Raw genomic sequence first — 20,470 nt, forward strand, 5'->3', positions numbered from 1 at the left:
CCAGTTCATGTCATGAGCTAGAAGATGCTTAGAGGAACTAAATTAGCTATTACCAAGTCTTACGTTACCTCCCTTTTCCTAACATGCTCAAATTACTTCAATCATATCGATGCCGCAAAACAAAGCAAGAGATACTTCAGGAAACATAAAATACTCACAAGAAGCATCAGCATAAAAGATCCCATATAAATGATCAGGAAAAACAATGAAATCATAGTTAGAGTAAGAATTCCACGAATCCACCAGTTTTTCCACCTGCAAAGGAAATGTTTATAAAGTCAGCACTTCGTGTGTTCTTACAGTACTTCTGTGTGTGTGGTTTCAGTACCTAGTTACCACAGCTAAGGATTTCCCCTAACTATACTTTAAGAATCCCTTACTTCACGTTATACCAACAACAATAAAAAAAAAACCAACCAACCACACAGCAGTTGTTCATTCACTGAGAGCTAAATTAAATGTAAAAATTAGGCCAAGAAAAAAAAGCCCTGATTTTTGTTGATTGTAAATGAGGATGACTCCTGAGGCTACGCAGTGAGGCGGTGGACACGGAGGGAACACATGGCCCCAGGGTCACTCTGGAGGGAAGCAGCAGCCAGGTGCAGAGGCCCTCTAAAGAGATGACCCATCCTTGGGGACACTCCTAGACAGAAATGATGTGACTTTCAAGTGGCACAGACAGAGCACGGCTTTCCGCTGAGAAGTACAGAAAGGCTGACGCAGAACTGAAACCGGAGAGCACGGTGCTTGCAGGGAAATGAAGAAGGCGCGAGGTCAGTGGCAGGGGACGCGGCCAGTGAGAGTGGCTTCCTTCCTCTGCTCAGTGTGCTGCCTGCTTTCCCGGGTCAGGGACAGGGCCATCAGCAGAAGAGTACCTCCGTATCCTTGGGTCTTAGCATGTTCTTAGAGCAGAGCGTCCCTGTCGGCACACCCAGCTAGTTCCCGACCAGCTGAAAACTGATCTCCCCATTTCCAGGGCAGCTGCCGGTCAGGGCCTGGGTGCCCAACAGCTCCCCCACTCCCAAGAGCCTCACACTTCAGCCCAGTGTACAACTACTGTCACTCTTTAGGGGGTCATGTCATGAAAAATGTCAGCAGCTGCTGTATGGAACATGTAAAATGACTCTAATTGCACTTGTATATGGAGGATGATTTTTGAATCTAAAATCGCTGCCCCTGATTTTATTCATTCTTCACATATTTTACATTATACTCGAGCAAAGTTTTGTTTATTCAAGCCTTTTCTGATTTCTATTAATTCAAATGATAACATTTAAATTATGTTATAAGAGATTTGGATTCAACCTGAAGTATAATAACATATATGTACAATAACCAAGCAAGGCTTTTATTCTCTTTCTCATAGTAGAAATTATTTGCCAATTTCATCTATCAAATATTGACTGCATTCCCTGCTTTCAATTCCTTTCCTGTATAGTCCAGATACTTCTTAAATATCTGTCTTATCATGTCATTTCTGCACTCAAGATCTAAAGTCCAAACTCTTTTGTCTAGCTTCCAAGATTTTTCATGAGGTGCTCAAATGGTATTTACCCAACTTTACTTCCCTCTACTATTTAACAAACTATGTAGATTCATACATTTCTCATGGACTGTAAGCTTTGGGACTAAACTGAAATGTGTGTAGAGTCAAAAATGCTATAGCTGAAAGGTTCCATTTAGTTTTACAGATATAACCCTGTATGGATTAATGAATGGATTAGGAAACTGGGCTAGGTCACAGAGCTGGTCAGAGATAAATAAAGGGGCATAAGGCAGTCTCCTGATGATAATCCTGACCTGCTTACATAAAATCCAGGCACGTACTGAGCATTTCTTTAGAACTGATCCTCAGACTCAGAATTATCAAGAACCTCTTGTAGTCAAGAGGACACTACGTAAGTCTTAGAAATTATCCTCTAGGTGCATGCTGCCAATGTCCGTGTGTACTCTGTTACATGCCTGGCTTTGAAATTCAAAGAATGTTAACTGCTGAGAACCAGAGATATTAAACAGGAAAATGACTCTTCATATTATCCAAAAATTTCATGGTACCTGAAAACTGGGGTTCTTGAGAAACGTATCCTGTCCAGTTGTCTTTTTTTCTTTCTTTCTTTCTTTTTTTTTTTTTTTGGTATTTTTTTTGACGTAAGAAGCAGGGAGGCAAACAGACAGACTCCTGCATGTGCCCAACCAGGATCCATCCACCCGGCAAGCTGCTAGGGGGAATGCTCTGCGCATCTGGGGCATTGATCCACTGCAACCGGAGCCATTCTAGCACCAGAGGCAGACACAATGAAGCCATCCTCAGTGCTTGAGCCAACTTTGCCCCAGTGGAGCCTTGGCTGTGGGAGAGGAAGAGAGAGATAGAGAGAAAGGAGGGGGGGAAGGGTGGAGAAGCAGATGGGCACTTCTCCTGTGTGCCTTGGCTGGGGATCGAACCCGGGACTTCCACACACCAGGCCAATGCTCTACTGTGGAGCCAACCAGCCAGGTCCTGGTTGTCTTTTATATAGACATTTCCCCTCTGAAAAAAACTCCCCTCCCCCAATAAGATCGAAGACTTACTTCCCTTATTTATTTTAACTTCAAGTTTCCCAAAAATACCTAATACAAAGTTAAGTACATGTTTAAACATAACATATATCCACTGATATAGCAACAAAAAGTCATCTATCCTTCAGGAGAAAAGCACTAAATTTAAACCATTGTATATGAAAAAAAAAAGAAAAGGTCATTGTTACTAACAACCAGAGGATGGTCTAATTCTGAATTCAAAATTCTCGATTTCCTTTACCACACTGCCACAATCACATCTGAGAAGCCTCAATTTTGAATCCACGTCATCACCTCACCAACTGTTTTGGAAAAAGGAACTCAGAATTGGTAGATCAGAATTACAGCCAAGTTCCATGTCTCCAGGACCTATCTGAACCAGAAATGAGACTTCCCAAAGTCTATAATTAAACAGTATCCCTAAAAGTGATCATCTGAAGTGGTTACACATTAGTTCAAATCAATTTGGATATGTACAATGACTTACTGTTACTACCACTATTAAGTGTTTTTTTATTTCAAAACTAATGACAAGATTTAAAAAAAAAGAAAGAAAAAATAGTGCCAAAAGCACCATGAGTCATCAAGAACCTGAGCTGGCAAGGCAGTTCACCTGAGCCAAGAACTGGGACACAGAGGCACTCCTCAAAAACAGACAAGAGCGTGTGGAACCATTCGGAAAAGAGCGGGAGTGATGAGAATGTCTACCTACCAGCCTTTGGAGAAAGTGGACAGGTGTGCAAGTTCCCAGCAGGAAGGAAGATGGCACCCATAGAAGAGCACCAGTAAGGCTACGCCTGGGTATTCTTATGGTTTCTCAGCCTTAGAACTAGTATCATTTTGTGCCTGATAATTCTGGGTTGTAAAGAGCTGTCCTGTGGACTGCAGGTTTTTTTTAGCAACTCCCTGACCTCTACCCACTAGATGCTTGGAGCACCGTGTCTCACTGTGACAATGAAAAATAGCTCTAGACCTTGCAAATTTCCACTGGGGAAGTAGAGACAAAATCCGGGGCACTGCCTCTGGATGGGTACTCCTAAACTAGACACAGAGCTGAAGAAGAGGTTCACTAAAACATTAAGCCAGTCTGGCCTGTGGTGGCGCAGTGGATCAAGTGCTGATCTGGAACGCTGAGGTTGCTGGTTTAAAATTCGGGGCTTGCCCAGTCAAGGCACATATGGGAGTTGATGCTTCCTGCTCCTCCTCCCCTTCTCTCTTATTTCTTTCTCTCTCTCTCTCTCTGTCTCACCACTAAAACTAATAAATTATTTTAAAAATCTAAAAAAATAAAGCCAGATTTAAACAGCTAATGAATATTCATACACATAGGTCAGGAAACAGATTGGGCCTGACCCGTGGTGGTGCAGTGGATAAAGCGTCGACCTGGAAATGCTGAGGTCGCTGGTTCGAAACCCTGGGCTTGCCTGGTCAAGGCACATATGGGAGTTGATGCTTCTAGCTCCCCCCCTTCTCTCTCTCTGTCTCTCCTCTCTCTCTCTCTCTGTCTCTCCCTCTCCTCTATAAAAAAATGAATAAATAAATAAATAAAAATTAAAAAAAAAAAAAGAAACAGATTGGGACACCTTGCCTAATGACTGGAGATTTTTCAGGCCCCTTCCAATTTCAACAGTTAAGAATTTTTTTTTTACTGGCCTATGGTGGCACAGTGGATAGAGCGACCTGGAATGCTGAGGTTGCCAGTTCAAAATCCTGGGCTTGCCCAGTCAAGCAATCAATGAACAACTAAAGTAAAGCAACTATGAGTTAATACATCTCACTGCCTTTCCCCTTTCTCTCTCCTCTCTTGGTAAAGTGAATAAATAAACAACAAAACCATTTTTTAAAAAAAGATTTTTTTGACATTATATATTAAAATCTCAAAAGTGAGCATAAATCTTGACCAAGCAATTTTACTTTTAATGCCCTAGCCGGTTGGCTCAACAGTAGAACATTGATCAGCCTGGCGTGTGGAAGTCCCGGGTTTGATTCCTGGCCAGGGCACACAGGAGAAGCGCCCATCTGCTTCTCCACTCTTCCCCCTCTCCTTTTTCTCTATCTCTCTCTTCCCCTCCCGCAGCCAAGGCTCCATTGGAGTAAAGTTAGCCCTGGCGCTGAGGATGGCTCCATGGCCTCCGCCTCTGGCGCAAGAATGACTCTGGTTGCAGCAGAGCAACGCCCCAGAGGGGCAGAGCATCATCCCCTGGTAGGCATGCGAGGTGGATCCGGTTGGGCGCATGTGGGAGTCTCTGTCTGCCTCCCCCCACTTCTCACTTTGGAAAAGTACAAAAAATTATTTTATCCTAGCCTTGGCCAGGTGGCTCAGCAGCAGTAGAGCATTGGCCCAGCATATGGAGGTCCCAGGTTTGATTTCTGGTCAGGGCACACAGAAGAGACCATCTGCTTCTCCACCCCCTCCTTCTCTCTGTCTCTCCCTCCTGCAGCCATGGCTCATTTGAATAAGTTGGCCCCAGGTACTAAGGATGGCACCATGGCTTCACCTCATGCACTAAAATAGTTTGGTTGTTGAGCAATGGAGCAATGGTCCCAGATGCGCAGACCACAGCCCCCTAGTGGGCTTGCCAGGTGAATCCCAGTTGGGGCACATGTGGGATTCTGTCTCTCTGCCTCCCTGCTTCTCACTTAATAAAAAATAAAAACATTTATCCTATGGAAATAATTCTGGATGCTAAATAAAGAAAAATGTTGCCTGGCCTGTGGTGGTGCAGTGGATAAAACATCAACCTGGAATGCTGAGGTCACAGGTTCAAGGTCCCCAGACTTGCCCAGTCAAGGCACATATGAGAAGCAACTACTATGAGTTGATGCTTCTCTCTCCTTCCCCATTGCCTCTCTCTCTATTCATGAAATAAAATCCTTTAAAAAATTTTTAATGCAGAGTTGTTTTTGAGCCTGAGAATTTAGAAATCAGCTAAATGCCCAGTGGTAACTGTTGGATTGAGTAAACTGAACTACAGTAATACAAAAAAAATATAGGATGCAGTCATTAAGAATATTTAAGTATATTTAAGGATATTTGTTCCTAACACTGTAAAATGAAAATTAAAATAGAAAGTCAGGAAATAAAATAGTACAATGTAATTTTTACACCATACACACACCACACACGCACACGCACACAATATGTACAAGAAAAAAAAAAGCTTCAGAGTAAATACCACAATATTTTAAATATCAGTGTCTTGGTGGGAGGATGATAGGGGTTTTCCTCTGAAATTCATGAAAATCTCTTACGTAATTAGTATTTTGAATCATACACATCTACAACTTGTAAATCATTGTAAGCAGATCATTTTGGGTACTATAGGGGTTAAAATGCGTAAGATATAGATTTAGAAACACTTGTGCAATCTGTATACTGAAGTTTCATGACAAGATTGAGACTGGTTACCCATGATCTAGAGTTCATTTTTTAAAACCAATTCTTTTATAAATAGAGCACAATACCTAGGTTCAGAATGTGGTTCTGTTGCTTACCAGCTACATGACCTTTGATATATAAATTTCTGTGGCTCAGTTTCCTCATTTATAAAATAGGTGTACAACTGTACTGGTGTTACTCAGTTGCTGTGAGAATAAGTTAGTCAATCATGTAAGTGCTTGGAATAGTGCCTGGCACATCATACATGCTCAGTAAATACCTACTGCTCTTATTTGCTATTGTTACTTTACATGGAGGGAGAGAAACTAAGAAATTGTTATTGACATGCAGGAATCCAGCATCATTTTTATGCAAATCAATATGAGAAATTATCAAACCTGAGATAGACCTGATAAGATTTTAAAACAAAGGTACGTTTATTGTGCAAACAATTGGGATAATGACTATTAAAATAATAATCATGCATTTAATAATTGCCAGCAAAAAACTGTTCTATTGGTTAAAAAATATAAAAACTTTGCCTCAAAGCAATTTATTTTAATATAGTTATCTCCTAGAAATTAAAAACAGAAAACCTCCTACTATATTTACTAGATATGACTAAACCATTTTTTTTTATTATGACCCACGGGTAAAATCAATTTAGTAAGTTATGTCCAACATATTTTATTCAATAACAGAGTAGTATTAAACAGAAAAGAAATTAGGAGGCATCACATTGTAATGGCAAGACATGCTTCATAATATTTTTGCAGCCATTAATATATACATTTGTATGTCTTTTGGAACGTGATGTAAAATGTAGCTTTTACTGTGTGTCACAGTCAAAAAAGATGAAAAAACTATTCCGTACCAACATTTAAGATTACATATTAATGAAAATAAAAGCTTACATTTATTTTGCTTACCTAAATTTTATAATTTTCATTACTAAAGCATACAATAGAGGATAATATAAAATTAGGTAAAATTTTATGGTAATTACACATTTTAAAATATAGCACAAATATGAAATAGTAAAGAACTGTGGGGTTTAGCACAATAATTTAAAACTTAGTTAAAAGGAAAAAGAATGACCTAGTTCTGTCTGGCATTTGAAAAACAGGGAACAGAGAATATAGAATTTTTTAATTGAATGTTCCAGCACCAGAAAGGGCAGCCCGATGTGGTAAATAGATCGCTGCCCTCAGAAATTGGACAAACTGGGACCAGAATCACAGGTCCGCATCTTTTTTTTTTAATTGATTACAAGGAGAAAGAAAGAGAAAGAGAGAAAGAGAAAGAGAGAGTGAAATGTTGATTTGTTGTTCCACTTATTTAGGCATTCATTGGTTGATTCTTGTATGTGCACTGATCAAGGATCAAATCCACAACCTCGGGGCATATCGGTAGATGCTCCAACCAACTGAGCTACCCAGCAGGGCCCCAGGTCTGCATTTTTTTTTTTTTTGTATTTTTCTGAAGCTGGAAACGGGGAGAGACAGTCAGACAGACTCCCACATGCGCCCGACCGGGATTCACCCGGCACGCCCACCAGGGGGCGACGCTCTGCCCACCAGGGGTCGATGCTCTGCCCCTCTGGGGCGTCGCTCGGCCACGACCAGAGCCACTCTAGCGCCTGGGGCAGAGGCCAAGGAGCCATCCCCAGCGCCCGGGCCATCTTTGCTCCAATGGAGCCTTGGCTGCGGGAGGGGAAGAGAGAGACAGAGAGGAAGGAGGGGGTGGGGGAGGGAGAAGCAAATGGGCGCTTCTCCTATGTGCCCTGGCCGGGAATCAAACCCGGGTCCCCCGCATGCCAGGCCGACGCTCTACCGCTGAGCCAACCGGCCAGGGCCCCAGGTCTGCATTTTAATTCTGTAACCTTCACCAGTTAACTTCTTAGATTTGGTTTTCTTATACTTAAGATTTTAAAGATTACATAAAAGGATGCACATTAAACATCTAGTATGTGTTCCTCACATACAATGGATATAAGCCTTCTTTCTTAGAGCTCCAAAACTTAGAAATACTGAAATTTATTACACGAACCAGGTTAACCTCACAACTTATCTTGTACACCCATTATAGTCATCCTCATCTAATTACCTTGAAGATAAACCAGAAAGAGCTTTCTTGAGGATCTCAGGTGTTCTATCTGAGGATGGCGGAACTTCTGGAATATCAGAATCTATTCTGGAGTCCAAATCTCCATATCTGTCATCAATATCTGTTTCCTAAAGTTAAAGAGAAAAGATCACTTTGTAAAATAGGAGAAAAAACCCAGCGCAACTTGCCAATGTATTTATGTATTGCTCTCTGTGTCAAATCTCAATTACACAACTTGAAACAAAGAAACAACTATTAACTTACCTTGACTATCGAGCTCTGTTGTACTTCCTTGTTAGGAAAGGTTTATCTTTGCTAAAATCTATCAATATAAAAAATTCATTTATACAAAAGACATGAAAAGAAACTCCTATATTATCTAAATCAGAAATTTATCATAAGAATCAAATATTTATTCTTTTGCGACTTAACGGGAGAGCATGGTGTTAATTCCATGTAGATTCTGATCAGCTCTGCACAGGCCTTCTTTTTATTTTATTACAATGAAAGCATAGACCAGTGTAATATCGTACACTGGCACAGCATTTTATATCTATAAAGCATAGTAACTCGAGTTTGAAGTTGTTTGCTATGCTGTCATTGAACAGTTTGCACTCCTGTCCTCCCTTCTTCTGCACACCTCACCCAAGCAACCTTCAGTAAAGAGCACTACACATCACTGTACCTTGGGAAAGTGATTTTTAGAGGGGGAAACGGGAGTCTGGGGGGCTCAGTGGGAGGAGAGGAGTTAGAATACATCAGGAGGTAAATGCAAGCCAATGGAGCACTGAGCAGAACATTGGCCCAGGAGTGATCCGTGATCCTAGGAATGAAAGCACCTAGGAATTCAGAACATTCAGGAATCTCAACCGAACAGCCCTTATTAGCACCAACGTTTCAGTAAATTTCACCACCCCTTTTGACTGTTTCTTTATCCACAAAATGGAAGCTTTTAATATAATGCCAACCATTTTGAAGTCAAAGAAGTGAGCTACATATACATCCACCATATGACCCAGTTGTTCCACGCTTAAATATCTGCCCAAGAGAAATAAAAGTATATGGGCATACAAATGTTCAGGGCAGCTTTATTTCCAGCTCCAGTATGGAAACAGCTCGAATGTTCAACAGGGAACAGGACAATTGGGCTACATTCATACAATGGAATAAAATGAGGTGAACTCGGGATGCACACAATAGGGATAAATGTCAAAAGGATTATGCTGAGTAAGTAAAAGTCAGACAAAATGTCCATATATATAGATGCATGTATATGTGTATATGCTACCTCTATGCTTAGTACTGCAATTTACATACTATTCTAGAAAATACAAATTCATCGATACTGCCAGAAAGCAGATCAGTGGTTATCTGGGAGTAAGGAGGAAATTATGAAAGTACAGAAGCAAATTTTTGGTGGTGATGGGTATATTCATTCTCTCTTTTCTTTTTTTTACAGAGGCAGAGATAGAGAGGGACAGACAGACAGGAACGGAGAGATGAGAAGCATCAATCATTAGTTTTTCGTTGCGCGTTGCGACTTCTTAGTTGTTCATTGATTGCTTTCTCATATGTGCCTTGACCGTGGGCCTTCAGCAGATTGAGTAACCCCTTGCTGGAGCCAGCGACCTTGGGTCCAAGCTGGTGAGCTTTTTGCTCAAGCCAGATGAGTCCGCGCTCAAGCTGGCGACCTCGGGGTCTTGAACCTGGGTCCTTCCGCATCCCAGTCCGACGCTCTATCCACTGCGCCACCACCTGGTCAGGCTATATTCATTCTCTTGACTACAGTAACGAATTCATGGGTATATACAGATGTCAAAACTTATCAAATTGCATAGGGTATGGTCAGTTTACTGTAATTCATGTATCTATCGCTCATGGTGACTTCTGAAGAGTGACGGGAACCAGTGGTCAGGGAGAGAGGAGGGAGGTGCTTTCCAATATTGGATACTGAAAACACTGGACCGTGGCACGGGCTCCAGTCCCCTCAAGACGGTGGTTCCAAAGAAAAGTCTCTAAACTAATGACGTTAAGCTGTGACTCAGAATTTAACAAAGGATAATCTATTACATTGCTCACACTTCCCACCCCTTTTTATACGTGGGTCCCTTCAAAAGTGAGTCAGACAACTATGGTCAGCTTCCCCACTGCAGGTCCCTCGAGGTTCACACTGATTCCTGTACCTAACTCAACATTAAAATGGCAACCAAGAGCCCTGGCCGGTTGGCTCAGCGGTAGAGCGTCAGCCTGGCGTGCAGGGGACCCGGGTTCGATTCCCAGTCAGGGCACATAGGAGAGGCGCCCATTTGCTTCTCCACCCCCCCTCCTTCCTCTCTGTCTCTCTCTTCCCCTCCCGCAGCCAGGGCTCCATTGGAGCAGGGATGGCCCGGGCGCTGGGGATGGCTCCTTGGCCTCTGCCCCAGGCGCTGGAGTGGCTCTGGTCGCGGCAGAAGGACGCCCCGGAGGGGCAGAACATCGCCCCCTGGTGGGCAGAGCTTCGCCCCTGGTGGGTGTGCCGGGTGGATCCCAGTCGGGCGCATGCGGGAGTCTGTCTGACTGTCTCTCCCCGTTTCCAGCTTCAGAAAAAGAAAAATACAAAAAAAAAAAAAAAAAAATGGCAACCAAGAAAAAGAAAACCCTCAAGTGACACATAGTTCTGTACTTAAAAGGAGAAGGCTTTTTAAAAAAATTCGAAGCTAAATAGTCCTTACTTGCACAGTAGGTTAGATTCCCAATTCCAGCATTTTCTCTCTGTTCTTTCTTTGTTTCCATATAGACACAGATTTCTTCTCTTTCTCCCGGAACAGGAAGTGAACAGAAGACAGAACTCTAGCCATGCTGGGGAGGAGGACTAAGCTGATTTATCAACTAGTGAGTCAACCATGTGGAGCAGGGTGCAGGAGTCTTCAAGACCTCTGTGATGATGGAACTCAGAGTTAATTTCTAAGAGAGAAATCTGATTATCTCAGGGATGAGCTCTATGGTCCTATCCTTTGCTTAATGATTATGATTAATCCAGCCTCTCTATCTTTTCCTAATTTGAATTTAAAAGGAAAAGCTTAGTCCTCTAAACTCTTCACTATTGCTCTGCTCTATTCCCCACTGAGAAAAGAGGTGAGTGGATGGGCCAGTGCACCACCACACTATTCTGATCAGGCATTACACTGTTGTGGATTCCAATCCAGGGACCCACGAAACCCAACATGCATCAGCAGCACATAAAATGCCTTATTAGGCCCCGGCCGGTTGGCTCAGCGGTGGAGTGTCGGCCAGGCGTGCGGGGACCGGGGTTCGATTCCCGGCCAGGGCACATGGGAGAAGCGCCCATTTGCCTCTCCACCCCCCTCTCCTTCCTCTCTGTCTCTCTCTTCCCCTCCCGCAGCCAAGGCTCCATTGGAGCAGGGATGGCTCCTTGGCCTCTGCCCCAGGCACTAGAGTGGCTCTGGTCGTGGAGGAGCGACCCCCCGGAGGGGCAGAGCATCGCCCCCTGGTGGGCAGAGCGTGGCCCCTGGTGGGCGTGCCGGCGTGGCCCCTGGTGGGCGTGCCAGGTGGATCCTGGTCGGGTGCATGCGGGAGTCTGTCTGACTGTCTCTCCCCATTTCCAGCTTCAGAAAAATACAAAAAAATAATAATAAAAAATAAATAAATAAATAAATAAAATGCCTTAATAAAGGCAAACCTGATTAGTACAATCATCCATTTAAAATCTTCTGTGGGCTTCCCACTGCTCAAATCCAACACCTCTTCCTCTTTGGCCACTGCTCCCAGGAGACCCACCGCCACTTCATCCTCTGCAGAACTGAACTTCCTGCACTCCCCAGACTAAAAATGGTCTTAACCTCTCTACATTTTATAGTTTGTAACACTCTTCCTCCATGGAGCCTGGCTTTCCTGGCTAGCATTTATCCTTAAGGTCTTAGCTTAGATATCACTTCTAGAAAATCTTACTTAAGGGAACCTGTCATAAGCAGAAGAAGCTTCCACCCAAAGATGTCTATGTCTTAATCCAGAAATCTGTGAATATGTTATGTCACAATGCAAGGGGGAATTAAAATAACATGGAATTAAGTTTGCTAATCAGCTGACCTTGAGATGGGGGATTATACTGTATCATCCAGGATAGTTTAATATAATCACAGAGTCCTTAAAAGTGAAAAAGAAGACAGGAGTGTCAGAGATGTGATGAAAGCAGCAGAGGCTGGAGTGATGCTGGCTTTGAAGGTGAAGGAAGGGGCCACAAGCCAAGGCATGCACGCAGCCTGTAGGAGCTAGGAAACAGTAGGAAAATGACATTTCCTCAAGAGCCTCCAGAAGGACACAGCCCTGACAACCTCTTGATTTTAGCCCAATGAGACCCATTTTGGGCTTCTGACCTTCAGAACTGTAAGACAGTGTTAGTGCTGATTTGTTCCAGTAGCAATCAGAAACTAAATTCAGAACCTCTCAGCCCAGTTTGCTAATCTCCTGCAAGTCCCTCAGGCAGTCTGCCTCTGCCTCAGTTCACAGGATACATATTCAGGTTTCTAGCCCACCCACCAGAGTCTCACCCACCATGGTCATACCTACAACCAGTAGCTCGGTCAGTATATGCTAAGAGTCATGACCAGTAAGTCCCTCTGTCCCCAAATGGAATCAGGCTGGTTCTCTCAATCTGCACCACCACTGCTCTTACCATTTTTGGCTGATTCTTAATGTGACCTACAATATTCAAATCCTATTTGATTTCTAGGCCTGTTTTAAGACTCTCCTAAATTTTGGGCTCCTTTTGATCTTTCTCAGATGACACCCAAGTCTATGATATTGATACATTAAAATCGTACTATATCTTATGGTTTCATTCATGTAAGTGTAAAATTCCCAATCTGGAAGATCTCTGAAGGCAAAATTCATGGGATAATACAAAAGAATTTAGAAATTTTTGAAGAGTTATGTTTAATTGTGAAATATTACTGTCATCACAAATTTGCATTTTATGAGTGTGGCTCCCCCTGCGATTTTCACCCACATGATTTTTCAGGGCTAAGAGAAATAATGTTTTCTGCTCTTCTGCCTTGCCCCAATTCAGAGGGAAAAATAAGTATATGAACTGAGAATGATTAAACATGCAATGTGTAAACTTTGACTGGATCTTGGAGGAGGGAAAGGCGTCTCCAATAGACATTTTGGCAGCAATAAAAAAATAAAATATAGAGCATTTGTAGAATGTAAGAAAATTAATTTTTTTTAGATATGATAATGGCACTGTGGTTCCATAGGATAAAGTCCTTAAGCAACATGATTTAGCCTGACTTGTGGTGGCGCAGTGGATGAAGCATTGACACAGAATGGTGAAATTGTTGGTTCAAAACTCCAGGCTTGGCCTGACCAGGTAGTGGCACACTGGATAGAGCATTGGATTGGGATGCAAAGGACCCAGGTTTGAAACCCCAAGGTTCCTGGCTTGGATGTGGGTTCACCTGGTTTGAGCACGTCCTCACCAGCTTGAGTACGGGGTCACTGGCTTGAGCGTGGGATCATAGACATGATCCCTTGGTCACTTGCTTGAAGCCCAAGGTCACTGGCTTGAAGCCCAAGGTCACTGGCTTGAGCCCAAGGTCGCTGGCTTGAGCAAGGGTTCACTTGTTCTGCTGCAGCCCCCCAGTCAAGGCACATATAAGAAAGCAATCAATGAACAACTAAGGTGCTGCAATGAAGAATTGATGCTTCTCATCTCTTTCCCTTTCTGTCTGTCTGTTCCTATCTGTCACTCATTTTGATTCTCTGTAAAAAAAAAAAAAAGCAACTCAAAAAATACAAAAACAAACAAACAACCCCCGGGCTTGTCTGGTCAGGGCACATACAAGAAACAACTACTACAAGTTGTTTCCCACTCCTCCCCGCCTCTCTCTTCCTCCTTTGTGTAAAATCAGTAAATAAAATCTTTAAAAAAATAAAAAAATATGGCAATATTAGGAGTGAAAGGCCATGATATCTGCAACTTATTTCCAAATGGTGCACCAACAAAATGTTTGTGCACACACACACACACACACAAATATACATAATATATATATATGGCAAGACAAAGACAATTTGACAAATTCTTCACAGTTGTTAAATATAAGTGCTGTATGCACTGATGATCATTGTACTAACCTTTTAATATTTCTGTTATTAAAAGCTTTTATAGTAAAATATTCAGAAGAAAATTCAAAGCTTATACTGTTTAGATATACAAATATGATATAAACCTATCAGGGAAGGAAATATTGAGACTAAAACTCAATCTGTGATTACCTAGGTGCCCATGGGGGTTCCTTCATGATCCTTTTGTACTGATACCATACTTATTAACCACAATATAAATTATTATACTACCACATGCAGAATTCCAGGGGTATCATGTGCACTGAACTCTACCCAGGAGTGGTGTGCCAGAATTGTTTAAGGTCTCAACGCAGAAACACAGTAGGGGGTGAAAATAAAATAAAAACCAAAACCTTGAAAGAGATGTGATTCTAATTTTGTTGGCCAGATCTTGATTTTTTATTTCAACGTAAAATGCTAAGCCTCATAGGCTCAGTGGTGGGATTAAATAATTTAACAATCTATTCTCTGCCCTAATGACCATTTTAAGTATAAAAAAGCAATATACCAAAAAGTAGTTTACTATTTCATGCATTTAATAATTAAAAAAACAATAAACTAGATTGTTATAAGAGTTTTAAAATATTAATGAAAACATATTAAAAATACCTGGCAAAAAATCAATAAAACTGTTACTTAAGATATTTCCATATTGCCTCTTTATTGGTGTCCTCACTTCCAATTTTTTTCACCTACAGACAGAATGAACATTACTATAGGCACTTTTGTTGTTGTGCAGATGAGTGTTAAAAAATAGTAAGGAAGGGCCCTGGCCGGTTGGCTCAGCGGTAGAGCGTCGGCCTGGCGTGCGGGGGACCCGGGTTCGATTCCCGGCCAGGGCACATAGGAGAAGCGCCCATTTGCTTCTCCACCCCCCCCCTTCCTCTCTGTCTCTCTCTTCCCCTCCCACAGCCAAGGCTCCATTGGAGCAAAGATGGCCGGGCGCTGGGGATGGCTCCTTGGCCTCTGCCCCAGGCGCTAGAGTGGCTCTGGTCGTGGCAGAGCGACGCCCCGGAGGGGCAGAGCATCGCCCCCTGGTGGGCAGAGCATTGCCCCCTGGTGGGCAGAGCTTCGCCCCCTAGTGGGCGTGCCGGTGGATCCCATTCGGGCGCATGCGGGAGTCTGTCTGACTGTCTCTCCCCGTTTCCAGCTTCAGAAAAATACAAAAAAAAAAAAAAAAAAAAAAAAAAACCTTACAAAAAAAAAAATAGTAAGGAATGTAACTTTGTGATTCCACACTGGGTGGCTGCTCAGGCACCCACCTAAGAGAGAACCCTAATTACAAGTGCCATTTTAACAACCAGTTCACCAAAGTCAACAAAAAGTTAGGTATCCGTTCTGACAAACTGGTGTGAACTGGCTGAATCCCACCATTGGACAGGCTTAATAAACAGCTGCTGCCTCTCGGCACCATACAATTGTCAAATAGCCCGTCTGGAATAGGCAGCAATCCCCACCGTAACGGCCGAGGTGTTGGGCTCCACGTGAGCCATCCAGATGATGAAATCAGACCGGCTTCCGCAGCTTCACATAAAGTTCTTACAGAGCTGGCCAGGCCCTGGCAACTGAAAGGGAGGGCCAGCACAGCCAGGTAGCAGAAGAGCAGCACTCCTCCCCTAGCACCAAGTTCATAAACATCAGCTTAACGTTTCCAAAGGGGTGAGCACCTCTCTGTACTAGACTCTTGTTCCTCTCTTCCTGGGCATTCCAATGCTCTGTTTAAAAGAAAGCTTTAAATCTTGACAGTTCTTACAAAGTCTTAAGCAAGCATTCAAAGACACAACATGAGAAACAACCTGTCCTTTTCTTATGGATAAGAATATAAGTAATCATTTAGATAGATAACTAGGCTTGACACACCTCAGGAATGACCAACAGCCCAAATCGGTCATTAATGAAATTGGTTTCCCTGCTTTCCCAGTCACTTCAAAATGTGACGTCATTCTCATAAAATATGTCCTGAAATTTAAGCGGTAGTCTGAAACATCTCCCAACTAAATGAATCAAAATGTGAACAGCTATAAAGTACAAACTAAAGAGCCTGACCAGCTGGTGGTACAGTGGATAGAGCATCGGCCTGGGATGCTGAGGATCCAGGTTTGAAACCCTGAGGTCATTGACTTGAGCAAGGACTTATCCAGCTTAAGTGCAGGCTCACTGGCTTGAGCATGGGGTCACTGGCTTCATGACTCGATGATTGCTGGCTTGAGCCAAAGGTTGCTAGGTAAGCAAGAGGTCCCTGGCTCAGCTGGAGGCCCCCCACCCCTGTCAAGGCCCATATAAGAAAGCAATCAATGAACTAGGGTGCTGCAACAATGAATTGATTCTTCTCATCTCTCTCCCTTCCTGTCTGTCTATCCCTGTCTGTTCCTCTCTCTCATTAAAAAATAAACAAACAAAAAAACAACAAAAAGAACCCACAAATGATTCTTTCTCCTAATCAATCATAAAAAATAAACAAGGGAATACTAGAAATAATTTTGTTTGATTTAAATCCAAATGCCTGAAGTTACAGAATTACAAGTTTCAGCTAAAAGTTTCTAGACAAATTCAGAAAGGCCAAAATAGGTAAAAAGTCACACAATATAGTAAGTCTTAAAGAAAATTTCCTAAGTAAATTTTAACTAATTTTATAAATTTAGGACCACATACCTAATTTCTCCTTTACATTATTTTAGTCAGAAAATTTTGGGTAAATACCAGCTCTAAATACTGTGACCTTGTCTTGAGCAAACAAGTGTGTTAGGCTTGCTCGCTTGTACTTTGCCTGATTGGTGTGTGAGGATGGTGCACCACCACGTGTGTAGTCTATTCCAGTGGTCCCCAACCCCCGGTCCACGGACCGGTCCACAGAGAAAGAATAAATAACTTACATTATTTCCGTTTTTATATTAAAGTCTGAACGATGTTTTATTTTTAAAAAATGACCAGATTCCCTCTGTTACAACCGTCTAAGACTCACTCTTGATGCTTGTCTTGGTCACGTGATACATTTATCCGTCCCACCCTAAAGGCTGGTCCATGAAAATATTTTCTGACATTAAACCAGTCTGTGGCCCAAAAAAGGTTGGGAACCACTGGTCTATTCTATGTAAGGCTGCAGGTGCTTGCCCTTATGGAGGCCAATTGTAGATTGCAGATTGCCTCCCTGCCATTGGGAGGGGCCATTTCTTTTCTATTGTTTGTGGGAGAAGGGGTTTCCCCAGTTTGCTCCTCAGCCCTGAGAGAGGGAAGCAGGTTTCCCTGACTGCTTGGTTGTTCTCTGTTGCAAGACTCTAATAAATGGAATGGCACACCATTTTCTGGCTCCACAGTTCCTTTACCACCTGCCCAAATTCAATGCAAACTGCATGGTGATGGCCATGGGCCTTACATACTGGGAAAAAATTTTAAGTTTTGTGGATAAAAAAAGGGGCCACATAATAAACCTGACAAGCTGTAAAGCCAGTAGCCACGGCCACCATCACAGCCACCTGGCCCATGCAAGTTCGCATTTGATTTGGACAAACGGTAATGAAACAACGGAGCCAAGAATTGGTGAGCAATTAGCTTTAATCCTAGCTTGCACCAGGTGGGCAAGAAATACACAGTGGGAAAACACTTCACTTTCCATTCAGGGTTCCCAAAGCCACTGACTTATCCAAGTTTCCTAGAATCAAAGGTTTCTACCTCACCAGCCTTATTCACCTCTGTTTCCCATCTCCTTCTCTCTGCACAAACTGGCTTCTCCTTCAGCACTCAGCCATCTTGGCTGCTTCTCCTCTCCTGCACATGGCCTTTCTCTGCTCTCCTCCAGCATGGGCTCCTCTACCCCATTTTATAGTTTAGAAATCAAAACCTTTAACCCAATATACAAATAAGGAATTTTCTGATACAAAGTCACTTATCTGAGGCATAATGGGATTCCTCATGAGAATGCACCACATCATGCAACAAAGGTGTGGGGAAAAGCTTAGTTTTTAAAAGATCTTAGTTTTTTTAAATTTTCTTAATTGATATTAATTTATTGTGCTTACATAGATTCTAGTGTTGCCCCAAATGCATCCCCTTCCCCTGTATTCCCCTCAACATCTCCCTTGCCCCCCTTCCATAGTGCCCTCCCCCCTTCCCTTCAGGTTTATCCCATCCTATCACCCCCTTTCCCTCTGTCCTCTTTTCCTCTGGTCCCTTTGATCCCTCCTTTGTCTCAATTATGTTCCTCAGTTCACATTGTTCATTGGATTCCTCAAATGAGTGAGGTCATATATTTTTCTTTCTCTGCCTGGCTTATTTCACTTAATATAATAGTTTCCAGGTCCATCCATGTTGTCGCAAAAGGTAAGATTTCCTTCTTTTTCATGGCCCCATAGTATTCCATTGTAGATAGGTGCCACTGCTTTTTAATCCACTCATCCACTGACGGACACTTGGGCTGTTTCCAGATCTTCGCTATTGTGAACAATGCTGCCATAAACATGGGGGTGTATTTCTCCTTCTGAAACAGTGCTATGGTGTTCTTGGGGTATATTCCTATAAGTGGGATAGCTGGGTCAAAAGGCAGTTCCATTTTTAATTTCTTGAGGAATCTCCATACTGTTTTCCAGTGTCTGCACCAGTCTGCATTCCCACCAGCAGTGCAGGAGGGTTCCCTTTTCTCCACATCCTTGCCAGCACTTATTCTGTGTTGTTTTGTTGATGAGCACCATTCTCACTGGTGTGAGGTGATAGCTCATTGTGGTTTTAATTTGCATTTCTCTAATGATTAGTGATGTTGAGCATTTTTTCATATGCCTATTGGCCATCTGTATGTCCTCTTTGGAGAAGTGTGTATTCATTTCTTTTGCCCATTTTTGGATTGGATTGTTTATCTTCCTGGTGTTGAGTTTTACAAGTTCTTTATAAATTTTGGTTATTAACTCCTTATCAAATGTATTGTCAAATATGTTCTGCCATTGTGAAGTTTGTCTTTTCATTCTGTTCTTATTGTCTTTAGCTGTGCAAAAGCTTTTCAGTTTGATATAGTCCCATTTGTTTATCCTATCTTTTATTTCACTGCCCGTGGAGATAAATTGGCAAATATATTACTGTGAGAGATGTCAGAGAGCTTACTGCCTATGTTTTCTTCTAAAATTTTTATGGTTTTACAGCTTACATTTAAGTCTTTAATCCATTTTGAGTTTCTTTTTGTGAATGGTGTAAGTTGGTGGTCTAGTTTCATTTTTTTGCAGGTATCTCTCCAATTTTCCCAACATCATTTGTTAAAGAGGCTGTCTTTACTCTCGACAAACCCACAGCCAACATCATACTCAATGGGCAAAAATTAAAAGCAATCCCCTTAAGATCAAGAACAAGGCAGGGGTGCCCCCTTTCACCACACTCTTATTCAACATAGTTCTGGAAGTCCTAGCCACAGCAATCAGACAAGAAGAAGAAATAAAGGCATCCAAATTGGAAAAGTAGTAGTAAAACTATCAGTATTTGCAGATGATATGATATTGTATATAGAAAACCCTAAAGTCTCAATCAAAAAACTACTGGACCTGATAAATGAATTCAGCAAGGCGGCAGGATATAAAATTAATACTCAGAAATCAGAGGCATTTTTATATACCAACAATGAATTGTCAGAAAGAGAAATTAAGGAAACAATCCCCTTCACTATTGCAACCAAAAAAATAAAGTACCTAGGAATAAATTTAACCAAGGAGATTAAAGACTTGTACTTGGAAAATTATAAATCATTGATAAAAGAAATCAAGGAAGTTATAAACAAGTGGAAGCATATACTGTGCTCATGGTTAGGAAGAATAAACATCATTAAAATGTCTATATTACCCAAAGCAATTTATAAATTCAATGCAATACCAATTAAAATACCAATGACATACTTCAAAGATATAGAACACATATGCCAAAAATTTATATGGAACCAAAAAAGAACACGAATAGCCTCAGCAATCTTGAAAAGGAAGAATAAAGTGGGAAGTATCACACTTCCTGATATCATGTTGTACTACAAGGCCATTGTACTCAAAACAGCCTGGTACTGGCAGAAGAACAGGCATATAGATCAATGGAACAGAACAGAGAACCCGGAAATAAATCCGCAGATTTATGAACAATTGATATTTGAAAAGATCTTAGTATATATTAAAAGGGTGGGAAAGGCTGTCTTAAAACTAAGCTTTAGGCTATAACAACCCTGCCTGTGTACAGCCTGTCCCCCATACCAAATGCAAAATATTTATATAAGCAAGCAAACATATATATCATATTTACAAAGTTATTTGACCAACACAAGCTCAGTACAAACTCAGAGAATTA

The 20,470-nt window shown here is 42.0% G+C and overlaps 1 protein-coding gene across 2 annotated transcripts in view; it reads right to left on the reverse strand.

Moving 5' to 3' along the window:
- The window catches only part of CDS1 (CDP-diacylglycerol synthase 1), a 69,456-nt gene that overhangs the window by 38,972 nt on the left and 10,014 nt on the right, over positions 1-20,470 (reverse strand). For both annotated transcript variants that reach the window (XM_066233222.1, XM_066233223.1), the window contains exons 2-3: positions 8,042-8,169; positions 159-255 (exon numbers count right to left, since the gene is read on the reverse strand). In XM_066233222.1, the coding sequence (XP_066089319.1) occupies positions 159-255; positions 8,042-8,169 (225 nt within the window). The remainder of the gene's footprint in view (positions 1-158; positions 256-8,041; positions 8,170-20,470) is intronic.

Source organism: Saccopteryx bilineata, chromosome 5 (assembly GCF_036850765.1).
Source record: "Saccopteryx bilineata isolate mSacBil1 chromosome 5, mSacBil1_pri_phased_curated, whole genome shotgun sequence".
In the NCBI taxonomy this organism is placed as follows: domain Eukaryota; kingdom Metazoa; phylum Chordata; class Mammalia; order Chiroptera; family Emballonuridae; genus Saccopteryx; species Saccopteryx bilineata.